This window comes from Sinocyclocheilus rhinocerous, unplaced genomic scaffold (genome assembly GCF_001515625.1).
Source record: "Sinocyclocheilus rhinocerous isolate Xijiao unplaced genomic scaffold, SAMN03320098_v1.1 scaffold1198, whole genome shotgun sequence".
Taxonomy (NCBI): domain Eukaryota; kingdom Metazoa; phylum Chordata; class Actinopteri; order Cypriniformes; family Cyprinidae; genus Sinocyclocheilus; species Sinocyclocheilus rhinocerous.
The window spans coordinates 212882-234558 of NW_015649585.1; the positions used below are offsets into that span (position 1 = coordinate 212882).

At 34.7% G+C, this 21677-nt stretch overlaps 1 protein-coding gene across 1 annotated transcript in view; it reads left to right on the forward strand.

Moving 5' to 3' along the window:
• bmp1a (bone morphogenetic protein 1a) overlaps positions 1-21677 on the forward strand; it is an 84411-nt gene that overhangs the window by 23542 nt on the left and 39192 nt on the right. The window contains exons 2-6 of the mRNA XM_016515684.1: positions 3292-3405; positions 4129-4257; positions 8634-8751; positions 16762-16940; positions 19591-19696. Of these exons, the coding sequence (XP_016371170.1) occupies positions 3292-3405; positions 4129-4257; positions 8634-8751; positions 16762-16940; positions 19591-19696 (646 nt within the window). The remainder of the gene's footprint in view (positions 1-3291; positions 3406-4128; positions 4258-8633; positions 8752-16761; positions 16941-19590; positions 19697-21677) is intronic.

Sequence of the window (21677 nt, forward strand, 5' to 3'; positions counted from 1 at the left end):
TTAGAACGAGCCGTTTTAGGTAGGCGTGGTTGACTCTTAACTTTTATAAAGAATATCTCTTTGGATTTGAGACTTTAGTTTTTGCAACTTTACAGATCTTCTTTATGCACCAAGAGCTTGTAACACTCCAAAGAGAAAGGAAAAATTTAAATTGCATCATATGACCCCTTTAAAAGCAAAATGGTCCAGTTAATGCAACACGATTTACAATATATTCAAACTGTTCTTGTCGCAGCTGTTTTCCTTGGAGCTTGCCTCTCATGGCCTGTGGTTGTCTGTGGATGTGCTTTGAGAAGTAAAACCCTGTCATTTAGACCCTGTCAACTGTTTTTAGTTCTGTTTTTAGACAGGGGTTCAGTGAAGTTTGTCTGCAGACCTAGAGAGCTGCCCAGATCCTCAGCACTGATCTTCTAACCAGCAACAGTATAGATTAGCAAAAAGCTGCTTTGTTGTTTATATATCGTGTTGTTTTACGCTCAAACGTTCTAATGGTTTGCAGTGACAGTGATTTGTGAAGACTGCACAACTCAATGTCATTCAGTTTTCTGTGGAAATAAGGAAATTGAGTCGATTGGCAGAGACTGTAGGTGATCAAACAAAGTTGAACTTTTATTCCCACATGCTCTGTGATGTGATGTGCAACTAGCAATGAGTTCAGACAGCATTGCTCATGTGAAGCTTCAGCTTGATTCAGATTGAGTAGGAACACCTGCTTGCAAATAAGTTCATTAAAAATGATTCAGTGAGTTAATACTGTTCCCAGATATCACTGTGCAGCATTTTGCGTCTTGTTTATTTATTTATTTTGTGGCTAAATTAATGTTACTTTTTTACTATGTTGCTTTTTTCAAAGAACAACATTTATTTCAAATAGAATTCTTTTGTAACATTATAAAAGTCTTTACTCTCACTTTTGATCAATTTAATGCATCCTTGCAGAATAGAATGATTCATTTCCTTGAAAAAAATCCTACTGCCCCCAAACTTTTCAACGTTTCAGTTATGTACTAATTTAGTGTTATTTTGTCACATTGCACAACATTTGAACAAACTAAATATTTCCAAGTCTTTGGAAACTGGGTTAGAACAAGTTGTTAGTAACTCGTAGCTTGGCAAACAGCCGTTTCAGTGTTGCTTAATACTGTTACATATGTGACACCAATAAATAAGGTATCAAAATACTCTGACACAACCCGGCGGCAGCAGTCTGTTACTCTATGTGGCTTGATTGTGCAGTGCAGGAAGCTGCAGGTCTCTGCCCCAGGCTGGGTTATAAGGGGCAGGACGTCCCGTTTGATCCGGCGCTCTCACACGCCTCCTGGAATGCTAATGCTAAACATGCTAATGTTCATAGGCTTTAAAAAAAAACACTAGCCTCGGGCCTCACACACACACACTGCCACAGCGCTGTGCATATAGAAGCAATTACCCTGTGTTATGAGTCTCGTAAAGTGTCTTTTTTTTCTTTTCAAAACTCATTAAGAAAAAGAATGTGTGCTACTTTCCAGGTGTTGGCTAACTAAACAATGTGTAGCGTTTTCTTGCCCAAACAAGATATAGTACACAGACGTATTTGGATAACTGCGTTTATGACTAAGATACACGTTTTTTAGGCATGATAGCATTGTGATACCTTGGTTGTTTGTACTTTGAAGCACCTTGGATACGACACATATTGTTGATGCTTTAAAACCGATAACTTAGTATTTGCCTTGACTGTCATAAAAATTTAAATGACAGAAAGACTGTGAAAGCCTCATAGGGTATTAGGAGGACATGGGATTGTTATTCATTATCATTTTACATTAGTAACAATAACTAGCATATTGCTTTGACAGAAACTGTTCTGTGGTAATTTTTTATGATGGTTAACCTTAGCAGGCAAATTAGTGCATGACGTGCACATGTGTGTATGCTCATATAATCTTTCACTGAGCGGTTCTGGAAAAGCATTCAATGTTTCTAAAGGCTTCGTGTGTTTTTTTCAGTGTCTTTTGGCAGATATACTGTCATCTTTATCTTGCTCGCTTGGGATTTTAAAGCCATGTTCTCTGTAAAACCACTTTAAGATGATTTATTGTGGTGGGAAAATGCTATACAAATACATTTGAATCAGATTATTGAATTAAATTTAAAATGATACACTGTGAACTGAATGCGGTTGATAGCATATTAGCATAGGTTAATATATGGATGTATGTGTATATACAGTGTATATATATATATATATATATATAAAGCTTATGTTTATAAAATGCCACAGCTTTTTAAATATCTGAAAGTACACTCTTAACATCAGTCAGTCAAGCATTATCCCTGACGAGCTAATTAAACTCTACGAATGCATCCATGCTCATGTAGGTCAGCAGCATCCTGTTTTGTAGATCATTAGAAGCGTGCAGTCATCGTCATCGTCGCTAATCAGCTTCTCTCTTTTGATGGATGATTTATTTATCATGGCACGAGTGATGACCTCAGCTATAAATAGCATCGTTGATGATCATTAAAAAAAGATGAGGTGTCTATCAGCTCGCTGGACTCTTGTAGGGCTTGTTTTTGAACAGCCGTTTGAAGATCCTGGTAAATGTGCACCCTTTTTTAAAATATTAGATTTCACACCATTCACTACTCATCAATTAGCTCACATAAACAAATGCACAAATAATGCGAATGATGCAAAAAGGCTTATAGTTATTTGAAGTACAAATGATTGATTCATACTAAAGCAGGCATCACTTGTACAATTGCTCATACTTGAGGTTAGTTATTTGAATTAACCACTAACCAACTAAATGTACTTAGAAACCCTATATAATATATACAGTTTACAAGTTTGGGGTCAGTAGGATTTTTAAAATGTTTTTGAAAGAAGTCTCTTACATGGTCACCAATACTTATAAAAAAATACAGTAAAAACAGTCATATTATTTACTGTTTCCTATTGGAATATATATTAAAATGTAATTTATTGCTGTGATCAAAGCTGAATTTTCAGCATCATTACTCCAGTCTTTAGTGAATAGAATTACTTCAAAAAATAAATCAATAAAGTCTTATGCCTCTTAAACTTTAAATCAGTAGAGTATACATACAGTATGTAATGTATATAATATGTTTATTTATTTATTTATTTGTTTTAAAACCAATTTTTTGTTGTATTGGCTAACTAGATACCACAAAATCTGTCCCTTTTTTCTAATTAATGTGCTACATAATCATTACTTTAAAAATGAATCATTATGTAACCATTGCTTGAGAAATGAATAGCACTCTTCTCTGTGTTTGTTTCAGTGGCTTATCTCGGCGATATTGCGCTGGATGAGGAAGATATGCGCATGTTTAAAGTGGACCGCATTGTGAATTTAGCAGAGAGAACAGTCACAGTTCTGAATCACACCGATGCGGGTAAGTGTGCATGTTTGAGTGCATGGGCCTGCTTTATATAAACTTTGTGTCAGGCTTAATTGGCAGTCAGAGACTCAGGAAGAGAACTTGAAGCCATACGTTATTGAACCAACAGGGAAAAGCCTGTCGAGAAACAGTTCCCACATTCCCAAACAGAACAACACATTGCATTTGGGATTTGACTAAATGACAGCGAATTTTTTTCATAATTAGCCTTTAGTTTCATGATATTTTCACACCAGAAAGAAGGACAGTTTTCAGAGGAGAGAAAAAACATGAGATGATAAAGAAATGGGAACAAGGGACAGAATTTAACTTCAGTACTGTACAGTACAGTCTGTGTGTGTAGGAGTTAGCATTCAAAACAATAGAAAAAAATAAAATAAAAACATGCTGTGCTGAAAATGTTGAAACCGATATGAATTAGTGGTTGCTGTTGAGCTCAGTAGACAATTTAAAGTCACATATTTGTAAATGGCACATACGTTGGCCACAAAAATGTATTTGGACTTTGTTTTAAATGATGAAACAGTAGTTTCAAACGAACTCAAACATTATTTGGACTGATTCTGGTTGCCAGATACTTTGAAAAAGTGGGTTTGCATTTATTTAAATGTAAATGTAAGATTAGAAGTTGATATGTAAGCTTTCTCTCCCTGAAACCCGAGATGATGATGTTCCAGATGACGGTTTCCTAATTAACCCTCATGTTGGAAATGGTAGGTTCACTTTCCAATGAGACGAATACAAACAATACGGCGTCCCATCGCAGGAAGAGGGCAGCGACGTCCAGACCTGAGAGGGTTTGGCCCGAGGGCGTCATTCCTTACGTCATCAGCGGGAACTTCAGCGGTAAGTCATGTACGCATGCACAGCTTTTCATGCTTAAGTTTTAGTCGAAAACAACAGCATGTGATTGATAACATCTGTTTGATTATTAAGTTGCATGATTATAGTCAGAGCTGGGTAGATTACGCACAAATTGTAGTTTATTACATAACGTAATCTAGGTTACTCATTTTAGGTAATGTATCCGGAGTACTTTTTAGATTACTTTTAGATTACTTTTTTTAAATCAAACTTGTTTTAAATTTACCATTTTGATATAAACAATCAAAAATAAAGAAAATATATTCCATCTTTTGAAATCAACATCATAAAATGCATTAAACATTACATTAGATCAGGTTTCCCAAACTGGGATTATTGTAAGAACCAAGTTACTGACGGTCACTGATGAAGACAAAGGGCCAGTTTTACTAAACAGGGAAAATTAGCGCAAGAGCGCAATTCCAAAACAACGCCAATGGGAGGGGACATTTCTGCGGGTGATTTACTAACAATGCACAAATTAAAGAACAGAAAGAGAACAGAAAGTCGCAACATCTCATTTCCATATCGACCAACGCAATATACCAAGCGCAGTGCAAATGAGTGTAGTCGCAAATAAAGAATAAAGAAATAAAGAAGCCACGGTACGGTGAAAAGAACCGGAGGCCAAAAATGAAGGTTTGCTAGAAGTTTTGATAGACCTGGTATTCCAAGTCGTCTTTTATATCCTGAAGCAAATTAAAAATAGCATGGCTTGGCAAACGATATGTTCGGATAATGTGTTCTTCTGGCATTACAAATAAATTAATACGTGTGGAATTCTACCACGCGCTCTCTGTTCTCTGCGCTGCCTCCTCCAGCAACAATAATTGCAGCCATTTCAAGCGCAAAATAGTTTAAGACATTCTTTTTTTGGGCGTTAAATAATGGCGTAAATGCCAGTAATTTGACGAGCGCAAACGTTAGTAAAACGTGTTGCGTGATTCATTTGAATACGCTCCTCCCATAACTTTTGTGTCTGAAAGGGAAACTCCTACAAATGCATATTCAATAAGGTCAGGCGTAAAAATAACTGTGTCCATGCCTCTTCAGCACTAATTCATCACTGCACGTCTTTAGTAAATCCTGACAGTGCTATTTTAACGCCAAAAGACAGTTTGCGCTGACGCAAGCTGTTAGTAAAACTGGCCTATAGAGTTTCACAGCTACATTACCAGTGTTTAGTAACTTGCATAATTATTTGTTTCATACGTGGTCTAACTGCTTGAGAGGTGTTTTTTTACCCAAATTCAGAAGCGTTTACATGATCATTCTGTATTGTGAATATAGTCAAAGCTAAATGGAATGACATACACAGTAGAATTTTTAGAAAGGAAAATTTATAAGAGAAAAAATAATAATTATGGAGAAGCAATACATTATGACTGATTTACTCACATTTGTGTGAATATGTAATCTTGTAATCAATAAAAAAGTAACTGTAATCTGATTATGAGCATTATAAAATGTAATATACTCTAATTACGAGTACATGATTTTTGGAATCTGATTACGTAATCCAGATTACATCTAATCAGTTACATTCCAGCTGTTGGTAAAAGAGGTTTGTGGAAGAAATCACACATTTATGTGTCTAAAATTGGTCAGTCTATTCGAGCCGCATCTCATGCACATAATTTGCTTTAGACTGAAGATTCTGCCATCGTCTACACACCCTCATGTCACTCCATTTCTTTTACTTTTTTCTTTTGGAGCTCAAAAGGAGTTGTCTGTGGAACTCAGTTGTAAAAGAACTGCTTTACATTTAAAGTAATTCAAGATGAAAAGGTGTTTTTCTTAAAGGGTTAGTTCACCCAAAAATGAAAATTAGGCTGTGTGTTTACTCACCCCCGAGGCACCCTAGGTGTATATGACTTTCTTCTTTCAGACGAATCCAGTCGGAGTTATATTAAAAATTGTCCTGGCTATTCCAAGCTCTATCATTGCAGTCAGCGGGTGTTGCAGTTGAACAGTCCACAAGTAGACAAATAAAGCTCGCGCATTCATAATAAAACGTGTCTCACACGGCTCCGGGGGGTGAATAAAGACCTCCTGTAGCGAATCCATGAGTTTTTGTGACAAAAATATCCATATTTCAAACATAATAAACACTTTTCTCTCACTTCCGCTGACTGTCATACACTGAAGCCGTTCCGGCGGATGACGTAAGACGTCAGCGTTGCGTGATTAGTGACGAATGCGGAGAGAGAACAAAACAAAACGCCATTCAAAAATTAGAAGTACAGACCAAGGATTTGTAAAGAAGAAAGTCAGAGGATTTCGATATAAACCAACACCCGCTGACTGCAATGATAGAGCTTGAAATAGCCAGGACAATTTTTAATATAACTCCGACTGGATTTGTTTGAAAGAAGAAAGTCATATACACCTAGGATGCTTCGGGGGTGAGTAAAACACAGCTTAATTTTCATTTTTGGGTGAACTAACCTTTTAAGTCATGTGTTGTCTTGCATAAGGCAGCAAAATATTGTACACAACGTTAGTGAATGTTTAAATATTTATTTACATTTGAATTACTCTCAATTAGTGCTGTCAAAAGATTAATCGCATATAAAATAAAATATATATAAAAAATACACATTATAAAAGTATATATAAATACACACAGTATATATTTTGAAAATATTTACATGTATTTACATGTCTATTTATATTCATATAATTAATATTATAAATAAATATATTTAATATATAAACATAACCTATTTTTCTGAAATATATACATGCATGTGTGTGTATTCATATATACATAATAAATATACATAGCACGCATACATATATTATGCAAACAAAAACTTTTATTTTGGATGCGATTAATCATGATTAATCATTTGACAGCTCTACTCTCAATTCAATCAAAACTATTTGAAGACATAAAATGTGCAAGTTTGATTTGCAAAACCTGATGATTATTTTCTCCAGCATGATTTGACAATGATCCAAAGAACATCTTGTGCTTCAATGGAGTCAAGAACATCTGACCGTCACATGATGAATCACATGATGTCAATAGCTGCATCCCAAATGATGCACTATATCAAATTACTTATTTCATTAGTGACCTAAAGTTTTTTTTTTTGACATTTTATTCATAGTTTGTTTTAAATGAATTCTAAAATGTTATGTTTATTTTCCATGTTTAAGTAAAGATTTTCAGTCTATGTGATTTGTATATGAAACATTTTTGGTTGATTTAGCAATGAAAACCACAGTATTAATTGTTATAAAATTGCTGTATAAAATTACTCATACTTACCAGGTTTCAGTTAGACTTTGAATGCAGGTGATTTGTATGTGAAACATTTTTTTTGGTTGACTTTGCGAAGAAAACCACAATATTATGACATGTATTATTACAATATTGTTATTTAACTCTTTCCCCACCAGCATTTTTTAGAAAAAAGTTGCCAGTTACCGCCGGCATTTTTGATAATTTTCACAAAAAATTCATGGGACTATACTTTGTTGTATAAATATCTGAGCATGCAATATGTCAAAAGAAAGAACTGAGCCTCTGCTTTAAACAAAACAAACAAATAACGTTTTATTCAAGCTTCATGCATTCTTTTTTATCAACATTTGAATGTGTGAACATTTGATAAAAAAAAAAATCAACATTTTGAACAAATGCTGAGAAAATTGTGTTTTTGTCAAAGACTATGTCCGGATCAGATTCAGAACGATAATCAGAACATATATGGAGTAGATCACTTCCATCAACACCTCAAAGCTTTCACGGCTCTATACCATTTCCTGGATCAATATTTCATTCGGTAACATTTGGCCATTTTGATTTATATGCTGTTTGTTTGATCACGTTATTTTACATATGCATCTGCTTACATATGCCATTGCTTGTTTCTACTTCTTCGCCATGTTTTGATCCATGGATTCAATATTCTTTCAGAAGATGTGTAATAGCACCTCCTAGCGTATAACAGTGAAAACACAGAAAGCTGGAGTATTCCATCAATGGCAGGGAAAGAGTTAAAATTACTTATACTGTGAACTAAAGGTCCGGACAGATTTACTGTTGTTTGGCGATTTTTTTTTTGTTGGCGAAATTGCGTCACTTTCATATGAATCCACATGAATTGGGAATTCTGCGTGGGATTGATATTTCGCAACAGGTTCAAGTCGTCATGCAAATTTGCTGCGTTGACCAATAGAAAACTGCTTGGTTTGAAAGTGACAACTATCTGAGCTCTGATTTATATAATCGCGACACTATTGACAACAGATAGTGTTCGATTTTGTCCACAAGAAATCGCAGAAATGTCTCCGCACCTTAAAGTTTGGTCGCCCTGCTCACTGCTAGTCCCGTGTGTGTTGTACAGGTAGCCAGAGAGCCATATTCAGACAGGCCATGAGACACTGGGAAAAACACACATGTGTGACGTTCATCGAGAGAACAACAGAAGAGAGCTACATCGTCTTCACCTACCGGCCGTGTGGGTAAGTGCAGTGTTGGGAAGGTTACTTTGGATATGTAATAGGTTACGGATTATAAGTTACCCTATTCAAAATGTAATAAGTCGCGTTACGATTTCAATTTCTTTTTTAAAGCAGTGTAACTGATTACATCTGGTTACTTTTTGATTACTTTTCTAAATTTCGAACGTTTTTTTTCTAACGTCCTCACTTTTCTAATGTTTTCAAATGTTAATCATTTTCAAACATTTAAACTATCCAGGGTTAACCTTACAGTAGTACTCAACACTAATTACGTGAGCTGCAAATTCAAACAAGAAAACCAATCAAAAGCATCACAATATCATCGCTTAAAGGGTTAGTTCACCCAAAAATGAAATGATAAAACGGATAGTTCCGGTCCTTGATTCTGATTGGTTGAGCCGCGTTCGAAGCTGTTGTACATTACTCTACAAACATACACCTTTGTTTACTTTGTGTGTTGCTCGGCAACCACTTTGTTGCAACCACAACCATTTCTGAGGAACTACATTGTTTGGTGGAAGAATACTGTTTTCATTAATATCATTACACTTTATTTGCTCTGTTTTATTTTGTGAAACCTTACTACGTATATGAAATAACCGTTTTATAAAAGCAATAAGCCCCGTGAAGCTGTGGTTTACAGTGAATTTATAACAACTAAGGGGGGTTTAGACACTCCACTTCGCGTTGTGCCTAACAACGCCCCTTAGCGGTTATAAATTCACTGTAAACCACGGCTTTTTGGGGCTTATTGCTTTAATTAGCCCATGTTTTACTCACCCTCAACGCATCCTAGGTGTATATGACTTTATTCTTTCAGAAAAATCCAATGGGAGTTATATAAAAAATTATCCTTGCTCTTCTAAGCGTTAGAATGGGAGTAGGCGTGTGTTTATTTTTTTCAACAGTCCAAAAGACGTCAAATAAAACACGCGCATCTGTAATAAAATGTGCCTCACACAGCTCCGGGGCCTGAATAAAGGCCTCCTGTAGCAAAAAAAAAAAAATCATATTTAAAACGCTTTAAACACTTTTCTCTCACTTCCTCTAACAGTCATACGTGCAAGTCGTTCCGGCGGATGACGTAGGACGTATGCATCGCACACGCGCCTCTGAGATATCCTAGTCTCACAAGTTTGTTTACAGGAGCAAAGGAAGCAAAGTTTCCTGATACTTTATCAAAGGACAACCAGTCTCCTCTTGGCTTATATCGAAATCCTCCAACATTATTTGTACTTCTAATTTGTGACCGGCGTTTTGTTTTGCTGTCTCTCCGCTGCGCTTCTGCGTTCGTCACTAATCACCGGCGCTTACGCTACGCCTACGTCCTACGTTATCCGCCGGAACAGCTTCCACGTATGACAGTTAGCAGAAGTGAGAAAAAAGTATTAATAACATTATAAATATGGATATTTTTTTTACAAAAATGCATGCATTCGTTACAGGAGGCCTTTATTCATGTCCCGGAGCCGTGTGAGGTACGTTTTATTATGGATGCGCACGTTTTATTTGACGTCTTTTGGACTGTTGAAAAAAATAAACACCCGCCTACTCCCATTCTAACGCTTGGAAGAGCAAGGATAATTTTTAATATAACTCCGACTGGATTCATCTGAAAGAAGAAAGTCATATACACCTAGGATGCCCTGAGGGTGAGTAAAACATTCATTTTTGGGTGATCTAACCCTTTAACTAAACAGCCTTTAAATGGGGGGAGGCATTGTGCACATCAAAACAATAAGGCAAAACAATAAAAATAATATTATTCAACATATCCTAGCTTTTTGCATAACATATTCAGATGTAACCCCTTTTGTAATCGTTAACATTTTCATAAGTAACTGTAATTTAATTACACATTTGTTCTCAGTAACTGTAATGGATTAGTTACATTTATTTTGTAATTAAATAACGCCATTACTCCCCAAAACTGGTTAAGTGTGCATGTTAGCGGATATGTGCGAGCTTCATAGGGGTGTGTATGTGTCGGTGTGTTAAAGTGAGAGAGAGTTTCTGCAGCAGGAGGACGAAACCTTTGACTCTTCCAGAAAGGAATCAAGCTCGCTTCTCTCGCTTCTCTCGCTTCTCTCGCTCATGTGGAGCGTGTGCTTTTCTTTCACTCTTCTTTCTTTTCAGTCTGTTCCTGATTTATCGCTCAAGTGGTTTTCCATCCGATCCGGATTTGTGTGTTTATGTGTGTGTGGGCTCTCGTGTCTTGACCTTGCAATTTCTCTATGCTTCGCTGAGGAAATACCAGCCGTTTGTGTCACACTGTTCGCCACGGGACTGTCACCTGAACATGTGTGTTTTAGTCGTGCACAATGGCTCCCCATAGATGCTTCAGTGGCGTGGCAGAAGTTCAGAGCACAGCTTGACGGTCACATCCGTTGGAGACAAATCAGTCCCCTGCTTCTGTCTTCTGGAAAACAGAATTTATTTTGCTCTTTTGAAATGCGCGGTTGACGAACGTTCACTACTCAAAGCTCCTCCACAGACCACACGCAATATTTAGAGAAAGATGTGTCGTTTGAATATCAACACATATTCAGTGTTCAGCATCTCGGCCTGTTAGGACGAATTATTATACAATATGTTTATACATATGTATGATTATTGGTCATTTATAAAGTTGCTTCCATATGAAAATCTTCGTATCAAAAAGCCTGTTAATTTCTGAGGTGCGGAGAGAGGGTGGAGGGTCATGAAAAACAAAACATTTTTGATGCAGGAAACCTTGATTATATACTTATGTATAATCGGCCAAAAAATGACAGAAGTGTAGAATATGACTTCTTGAATAACAATTATACTAACAAACAGTTAAAAAAAACAGCAACTTGCACACTGAAGAAATAAAATATTGTTTAAAGGGTAAACTTACACAATCTGTTACCTTAAAAGTAGATCCCGTACTTCATTTAACATTGTTATTATGGCAAGGATACCCAGGAGGTGGCAAGGTGGGATTTTGTTACATGTTTTGTAGTTGACTTTTTTTTTTTTTTTTGAAATCATGAAAAGTATAGACTGAGATAACTGAAGCTTCTAATTTAATGTCCTAATCTCAAAAAAATAAACATACTTCCCAATAGAAAGAAACAAAATCCACTGATTGCTAACCCTGGAACATATAAAACTACCAAATTCAGCTTAATCGCAACGTTTAATCATTGCAGTTAATAGTGTTCACCGTCTGTTTGATTAAGTGTAATTTGTAACTAACTGCATGATTCTTACTGTAAATTTCTGCCATAGTCTCCGCTAATAACCTACTCCTAACTATAATGTAGAAATGTAAAATTTTCTGTAAAGTTGCTTTGCAATGATTGGTATCGTGAAAAGCGCTATACAAATGAACTTGAATTGAATTGAATTGATTGGATAGTTGATAAATTTATGACATATTAAAAAAACTAATTACTTTCACCCCAAATACCAATTCGTTGTTATTTTACATTTTTTAAATATGCCACTATCCTAGGCTTTGTCCATTTGTCAGTAAGAATTTTTTCTCATTTAAAACATAATACAATTTAATATGCTCACTTATTCCTTTATATATTTTAATGTGTACAGGTCAGAATAAACATGTTGTTTGAATTTTTAACTATTAACTATTTTAACTCAACTATAAGTGTTACACTGAATGACAACGGAACATTATTTCAACCAATTTTTGAAATAATGATAGTTGATAGTTGCCCTCTATAAACTTTATAAAATTAAACCATAGACAAATTACATAAAAAATTACAAATGAAGAAGTCGTTAATATATATATAACAACTTCTTAATTTGTAATTTTTGATGTAATTTGTCTGTGGTTTAATTTTATAAAGTTTATTACTAAAACTTTAAAACTTTATTAACTTTAATAATTTTACTTATATATATTTATCTCTATCAGTCAGAAAGTAGATTAAATGGAGATAAAAATTTAACATTTAAACTAGGGATGCACCGATACCTATCGGTATCGGGCCGATACCGAGCTCCTGTACTCCTACTCGTACTCGTTAAAATGCCCTGATACCAAACGCAGATACCACACAACATGTGATAAGTGCCATATTCAGACAAAGAAACATGAGTGTTTCTGCATTATATGATTGGCTTTAGAATATAAATCGCTGCACGTTTCAGATGAAAAAAATGCGACTTCTATTTCTGAAAATATCAGTTAGGAGATTTATAGCGAGTTTGTATGCAATGAATATAATGTTAAACATTCAGTATTAGCACCTGTATAGCTGATGTGCATGAGTTGATAAGCAAATTGAGCGCGCGGCGGCGCAGATGCGCGAGCTTGTCGAGTGAATATATCTTTCTCACAGACATCACTGGAAAGTTTGTAGTTCGGTCGGATATGTCATAAACAAGTAAGTAAAACAATGCACAAGTTACTTAACGGTAGGGAGAGAGAGAGTTTTTCTGCAATTCTCTTGTGTGATCTTTGATGTTCACTCACTTAGCACACACATCATTTGGATTAAAACAATTACGTGTGAAAATAACCGAAGGATATACAGTCAAACCAAAAATTATTCAGAGACCAGATATAATTTTTGATAATTTTTTACTAGTGGGTGCAGGACACTATAGTTCATTTATGTAAGTGAGGACAGCAAAATAAAGTAAACTGTGATCAATTATACCCAAAAATTCTTCATACGGTGGACTACCATTAAAATTGATTCAAAAATTTGGGTCCAAAAATTATTCAGACCGAGTCTGGGAAAAAAAATGAAGTTGAGGTTTTCATGAAGCTGGGTGACAGCATGTCCAGGAGACTACAGGCTGTCATTGAGGCTAAGGGCTGCCCGACAAAGTATTCATAGTTGTGTAAATACTGTCATACTAACAGCTGTCTTCATTTTTGGTTGATTGTAATCCATTACATACCTTTCTATCGTAAGTTATATAACATTATCAAGCTGAATTTGTTCTGACACAGTTTAACTCTGCGTTCTTGTCATATTTTATTACCGTTTTCTAAACTATAGCAAATAAACTGTGATAATGTGAGAAATGTTGAAGGTGTCTGAATACATTTTGGTTTGATTGTATCTATTTGATAAATAAAGTTAACCAACTAACATTATACATACCCTTTTGGTTTCTGTACCCAATATTTAAAAAATGTACAAATGCAATAAAAATACCGGTATCGGCATCGGTATCGGCAAGTACCAAAAATAAAAGTATCGGTATCGGGCGAGTACTGGAAAAAGTGGTATCGGTGCATCCCTAATTTAAACTGTTTGACAGATTAAAAAAGTAAGCTCATGTTTCTAAAGAGTTTTTGAAGAAATATCAACAATGTCTCTAAATTTGCTCTAATTCACTAAAATACAAAATTCTGCAATCAGGTTTTACTTCTTCCACATTTATATTGATAATTTTGCTTTCTCACAGAACTAACACAAAACAAAACACTACTATGCAGGGTTAATATAGTACACTAAAGCTAAAATCATAAATATTTTTATTACTTAAAATGAAACTTGTTAACTGAAATACAATAAAATATATAAAAAACTTTAACTTTACTTTAGCTAGTTGTCTAAGCAAAATTAGCATTTTCATGTAGCTTATCTTGATGCACTAAAATAACAGAAAGTATAAACTAAAATAATTATAGTACTGCTATTATAACGTGAAAATAATGCTGATGTATTCAAAATGATACAAGATGATATTAATATGACAGTTTCATCATCTTTCAAAAAGAGACGATCAGAGCTGTGCCATTCATATTCTGTTAGTCTGAGATGTAATAATAATAATAATAAACGACTGGCTCTACACTGTCTCATTTTATTGCTCCAAATGAATTTTCGGAGAAACAAAGCTGATCCCTGAAGTGAAATGTCTATTAAAGAGCAATACATAACATCTGTCGATCTGAGTGATGAAAGTTTCCTTTGGGAAATTATCCAGAGCATACAATGTCTCATACTGCCTAAATTTATAAGCGAGACGAACACAAAACCAAACCAACGATTTCCTCCGTGAACTTGTTTACAAACGAAGAAAGAAAGTCATACTGACAGAGACAAATGTAACAGACTGTTTGCTTTCTCACTGTTTAAGCAGACATGCCGTTGCGGTCGGGCAGCGAGGGGAAACTTCAGAAAATATAACGCTGCGCAGGCTTTGCCAGGCATTTCGGTTCTGTGTGGAAGTACAGGGAGCCTTTATGTCCCACTGCAGGCCATGATGGGCACACAAACAGTGTGTGTGTGATGAAACATTAAGATTTTTTCCCCTTTACATGCAACAGTATTTGCCAATGGGCAACCCATGCTTTGATGAGCCCCTGTGTGTGTGTGTGTGTGTGTGTGTGTGTGTGTGTTCAGGCGATTCCTGTCATTCTGTGCAAAGTTCAAGGCAGAGTTTCTGGAGCGAGCCGCTGGCTGCTCCGTAATTAAAGACTGATCTTTTGCACCCACACAGGCTGCACATGTGGCTTCGTATGTGTGTGTGCACAGATCAGCAGTTTTCTCCCACATATCCCAGCGCTTTGAGAAAGGGATCGTTTGATTGTGTGTTGGTGTGTGTCTCACCGCTGTGACTCCGCGCACAGACTCCCCTGTTTCTCTCTGGATTTTGCAACACGTAGCTCTAAGCAAATTTACAAAACAAACGATGCGTGACATTTTGTTCGAGTTCACGTTGTGTTCTGTTTCAGTTTGTGACTTCGCTTGCTTGTGTGTTGTTGAGAGGAGACATAAACATATTACATGATGCAAGATAAGAAGAGTGTTTCAAACAAATTTAAAAGGGGAAAAGTCAGTTATATTCTGGATAAAGAAATTAAGGCTTATTTTATTAGCATAATGTGAAAAATGTATATGGGTCAAAGACGTTAAGATGTCCGCATCAAAAGAAATTGACTAAAGTGATTTTATGTCCACAGAAAGCACATTAAATGTAAGTAAATGTAGCTAATTTGGAGAATAAAACGTCAAAATTTGGTTGAAATAATGTTACATTGTCATTCAGTGGTATACTTATAGTTATGTAAAAATTCAAACAACATGCTTATTCTGACCTGTACATATTAAAATATATAAAAGAATAAGGGAGCATATTAAATTTGATTGGGTTTTAAATGAGTTAAAAATTCTTACTGACAAATGGACAAAACCTATATAGTGGCATATTTAAAAAATGTAAAATAAGTAATTAGTGAAAGTAATTAGTTTTTGAAATGTATGATATTAATTTTTTTGCTCAGAAAAACAAAAACAAAAATACAATTACATTAAACAGAAAACTTAAAAAAATTATTATTATTTTTTGGGGAAAAACAACAATTTAAAGCAGTATTGTTTTTATGCTTAAACCCTTTTTCGTCTTTGATCCATATATTTATACATTGTAGTATTCCTTGTTTTACTAAATTTAATTTATGCAAACTTTGTTGAAAGATATCAATTGTTGTTGTTGTTTTACAGTCATTTTTAATGGAAAATGTGCTTAATTGTCATTAAAATAATGCAAAAATATGAACGGTCCTAAAAATATTTAGTTTATATTTAGTGTGATATTTTAGATTGAGTATATTTACTTAAATGTTTCATTTTCTTTATGATAAATATTATATTTAATATTTTTTTGTCTCTGACTTAAGGAATTCACAAATGATATAGCCTAAAATTTTTTATTTGTAATAGTGTTTTACCCTCTATAATATAATAAATATTTTAAGCACATTGTTGGAGTGTCTTTTATATAATAATTGAAAAAAAAAGAAAGGAAAAAATATATATATATGCTATATGAATAATTAAATAGGTTTAATTTTCTTTATGATAATTAATATATTAATAATATTTTTTTAAACAATTAATTTATTATAAATATGTATTAAATCAAGTAATTATACATTGCATATGAATACTATATTATTTAATATGTTTTAATATTAAGATGTATAATTACTAAATATTATATCATATTATATGATATATTTAAAATTATCTGTGATGTTATAAACGTGTACAGGTGCTGTTCGTATGTGGGCCGGAGAGGAGGGGGTCCGCAGGCCATATCCATCGGGAAGAACTGTGATAAGTTTGGGATTGTGGTGCATGAGCTCGGTCACGTGATCGGATTCTGGCATGAGCACACGCGACCCGACCGAGACGATCATGTCAGTATCATACGGGACAACATTCAGCCAGGTAGGAAAAACAACAGCGGCAGAATATCACTCACATTTGTGTGAAATGACTGTATTGAAGATCCTGCAGATTACATAACATGTATTGCTAACTGAAAACGATCATGATAATACATAGAAAAGTGAGGTCAACACTCCGACAGCAATCATCAAAGACGATTTCAGTTTTCACAGAAGCAGCTGTGACAGCATTTGCTTGGAACGACACGGCCCACTTTATAAAATGAATTCTTGACTGCTGAGCTCAGCACAAATCCACCGCTGCACTGGTTTCAGATCAATGCTGGGCAAAACAGTGTTACTTTCACAGAAGACCTCATAACCCCTGACTGCTGGCTGCAACAGTATGATTAATAAAACATATCGACACTTAAGACAAGTGCTTTTGATAGCAAAATATCACACCATATAGTTCATTATTTACTCACCCTCGTTCCAAACCTGTTTGCTTGTATATCTGTGAAATATAAGTATAACTTTTGAAGAATATTTATGCAACTCTTGCAATAAAACAACAGCTCATAGTGACCCGGATCTAGACTACACTGTAAAAAATTATTGTGATTTTAACAGTAAAAGACTGTAAAAATGCTACAGTAAAAACCTGTTAATTGGTTAACAGTAAGTTTCCATAATATATTCGGTGAATAAATGTAATTACCGTATTGTCCCGAATATAAAATTATTTCAGTATCATGTGTGTCACCATGATGGGCTTTAATGTTTGTGTGAATGACACTGTGCACCTTCTATGTATAAGTATTGTCCTCCTTAGTTCGTAGAAAAGCTGTTTGTGATGAGCTTTGATTCATCATGTGACTTTCTCATCACCACCTGTTTTTGGTGGTTATCAGTGCATTACAATGGTTCAAAACAGATATTAGTACTTCAATGTGTTGGTTTATTAACATTACATCAGTTAATGAAATACGGTATTTTATTGTGAATTTAAGTCAAGTCTGTAAAACCTAAAATGTTGCTACCATATTTTTTACGGTGAAGTTCTGGCAACCACAGCTGCCGGTATTTTACCGTAAATGTCACAGATTTTTTTTTTACAGTGTAGGACTAGAGCAATATTGTTAGTGTTTAATGCATTTCAGTCTGTTACATTGTGTGAGTTCAGGAATATAGCAAGATTCATAGATATTATATTTAGATTTTTTTTGGTGCTTTTTTGAAGATTGGCAGGTCTTGGTCACTATTACTGTCATTATATGGCAAGAGCTGCGTAACAATTCTTTAAAAATTTCAACTTTATTATTAAATTATTTAATAATAATAATAATAATAATACACAGGTTTGGACTAATGAAGGTGAATAAATAACGAAATTATTTCCTTCAAGAAAACACTTAAAAATATCACAGTAAATGGCATTTATTTTCAAGAAATAAACCACACAGTAACACATTACTTAAAGGCATAGTGCATTTATGTTCACAATCTAGGTTGTAATGCATTATATCTTTTCAGAAATAATTGTAACCAAAGTTAAAATGCATTATAATATGCAAAGACTTTTTGTCTTGTGTTTTAAAGGTGTAACAATGAATAGATAAGTATTATATTGTATTATAACTGTGGTTACAAATATTATATAATGCATTATAAGGTGCATTAATGCATTAAAACTACTTTTTAATTTAAATGCTTTAAGTAAAGTGTTATTTAGCACACTTCTCAAAGCAAAACATTTCACATTTTTTGTTTTGTTTTATGTGACACACACAACACCACAACTGTTTGTGATGTTCTGTGATTATGAACCATTAGTGGATCGTGTTGGTAGTTAATATGATTCTCTTCACCTGTGTGAACTTAAGCAGGACTGACATCATGCATCCACTAAAAACCACGAAACACCAGCTTATGAAAAGCCAAAACACTGGAGAACCTCTAGCGCTTGTTTGCAGAATGCATTCGTTTTATGGTATTTTATATCCAATGCGGTGAAGCTCAGGCCTTTTAAGTGTGAATTAACTGTCCAAATATTTGCGAGGCCCCTGTACGCCTAGAAATATCTCAGCCATGGCATATTTTGACTCCCGACCAGCTGTGCCTCCGAGATCCCTCTGATGAAGAGCCCGACATTTTTCACACTTTTTAGGCAGCATTAATGAACAAGATATGCTGAAATAATGGCTGTCGTTAGACATCTGTGCAAATGGAGCTCATTACAGACTCATTATATGGCACTGAATGATTCTCAGCAGAGAGGAAGATTCATAAATAATGTCTGCGACTTTAAAAATTCACTGATGATAGAGGCTATAAAAATATTATTTGTAACAGTGTTTTGCCCTTTTATTACATTAAATATGTTGAAGCACATTATTTAAGAGTGTTTCATAATAATTAGTGGCAGCAAACAGGAAATGAGCTGCTTGAGCGTGTGTGGTGTTACCACGAAGGAATACATGGGAATTTTCCCAATGCATGCTGGACACACAATGCTCCGATTTACTGAACATACTCTCTGACATAATAACACATTTGAAGTATAATATATCATAATGAACAGAATAATTATAATAGTAATTAACTAGTAAATGTGATAACACAAAACACAATCTTGTGAATGATCAGTATGGGCTCTTACTGCTGTCATCACTTCCTGTCTGAGTCTCATTCTCGGTTTCGTCTCATAGGACAGGAGTACAACTTCCTGAAGATGGAGCCTGGTGAGGTGGACTCACTCGGAGAGGTCTATGACTTCGACAGCATCATGCACTATGCAAGAAACACTTTCTCCAGGTAAGAACCTCTTAAGTATTGTCATATTTTTAATAATTTCCATCCGTATACCAAAATGTCCACCCCTGAATTAATCATGATTTAATATAAAACACACACACACACACACACACAATATACATATTTATTTAAAATATATAATTTTATAATTTTATTTAATTATAAAAAATATATAATTAAGTAAATGATCACACCTTGGAAGTATTAATTGCATATATTGTATATACATTATAATTTATATGCAGAAATTTTATACGTAAATATATAAAATATAAATTAAACGCAAACAACATCACTCACACTTAGCAAATATTAAACTTTTTTTCTGGCAGATAATAAAACAGACCAAAATCTCACTGACTTGCACTGAAGGAAAAAAAAAAATAATAAAAAAAATTAGAATTAAAAATCGGTCATTATTTACTCAGCCTTGTTCTAAACCTATATGCTTCTATTTTTGTGAAATATAAATATGGCTTTTTGAAGAATATTTATGCAACTCTTGCAATATAACAGTAATAATATAACAATATAACAGTTCAGAAGAGTATCTGCAGTAGGACTAGACATGAGCTTCCGGAGGAAGCAATATTATAAGTGTTTAATAAATAAAATTTTAGTCTGTTCTAGGGCTGCACGATAAATCGCATGCGATATTTAACGCGCATCTTGTCAGTAAAGCCGCTTCTGTAATCAGCGGTAAATCTCCATCACGTGCGTGCTTTCACACTGAGCAGCATTTACTACACAGAGCCGTTGTTCACTGACAAGCTGCGCAAAAAATCGCGCGATTATGAACGTGGTTTTGCGCAGCTCGTCAGTGAACAACGGCTCTGTGTAGTTAATTTAAGAAGTCTCTTATGCTCACCAAGACTGCCTTTATTTAATCACAAAGACAGTAAAAACAGTAATATTGTGAAATATTATTACAATTTGAAATAATTATTTTCTATTTGAATATATTGTAAAATGTCATTTATTCCTGTGATCAAAGCTGAATTTTCAGCATCATTACTCCAGTCTTCAGTGTCACATGACCCTTCAGAAATCAGTCTAATATACTGATTTGCTGCTCAAGAAAGATTTCATATTATTATCAATGTTGAAAGCCGTTATACTGCTTAACATTCATTCATTCATTCTTGATTTATTTAGGCTTCTTTCTAATTTTTGCATGTAAGAAAAACATCTTACTGCTAAACTTTTGAACAGTAGTGTATTTACAATATTGTTTGGGGGAAAATTTTATATATATCTATTCTGATGTGTAAATGATATAAAACAGTTCTGCCCACTTATAGCCACATGGATATATCTACTGTGGAATACATTTAGCTAAATCTTTAGACACAGAATAATACGGTCGTACTGACAGAACCATCTGAAGGAGCCAGTAAAGCTGGGCATGGGTTTACGGATTAGGCTTTATTCAGATTTCCACTAGATTTACTGTTGCTTTTGAGTACAAGAGAAACAGCCTGTCATTCAAAACATGTGCAGTTTTAGGTTTTTGAGGGTGACTTTAGCTTTGACCCTCACAGCAGAAGTTGAGTTTGACGCAGCAGCAGCACAAATATAGACAGATAACAGAAAAGATAAGCACGGTTTGTGCAGTTATCGCTTCCACTGAAGCAGTTCTCTTCACATATGACAGGAGTAAAGGAGCTCTATATTCATCTTAAAACATTTGACTGAATTGAACTGTATCGTGATGTTGTTCATGTGGCATTTATTTGCCTAAAAGACACTAATGGAATGGTTTTCTCATCTCTGTGCCCCAGTGGACTGACTGACCTCTTTTTTCATTCTCAGATGAACACACGCACACACACACACACACACACACACACACACACACACACATGTTGTGTATTCATCACGTTATGGGGACATTCCATAGGCGTAATGGTTTTTATACTGTACAAACTGTATGTGCTACTGCCCTACACCAACCCTACCCCTAAACCTACCCCTCACTCAC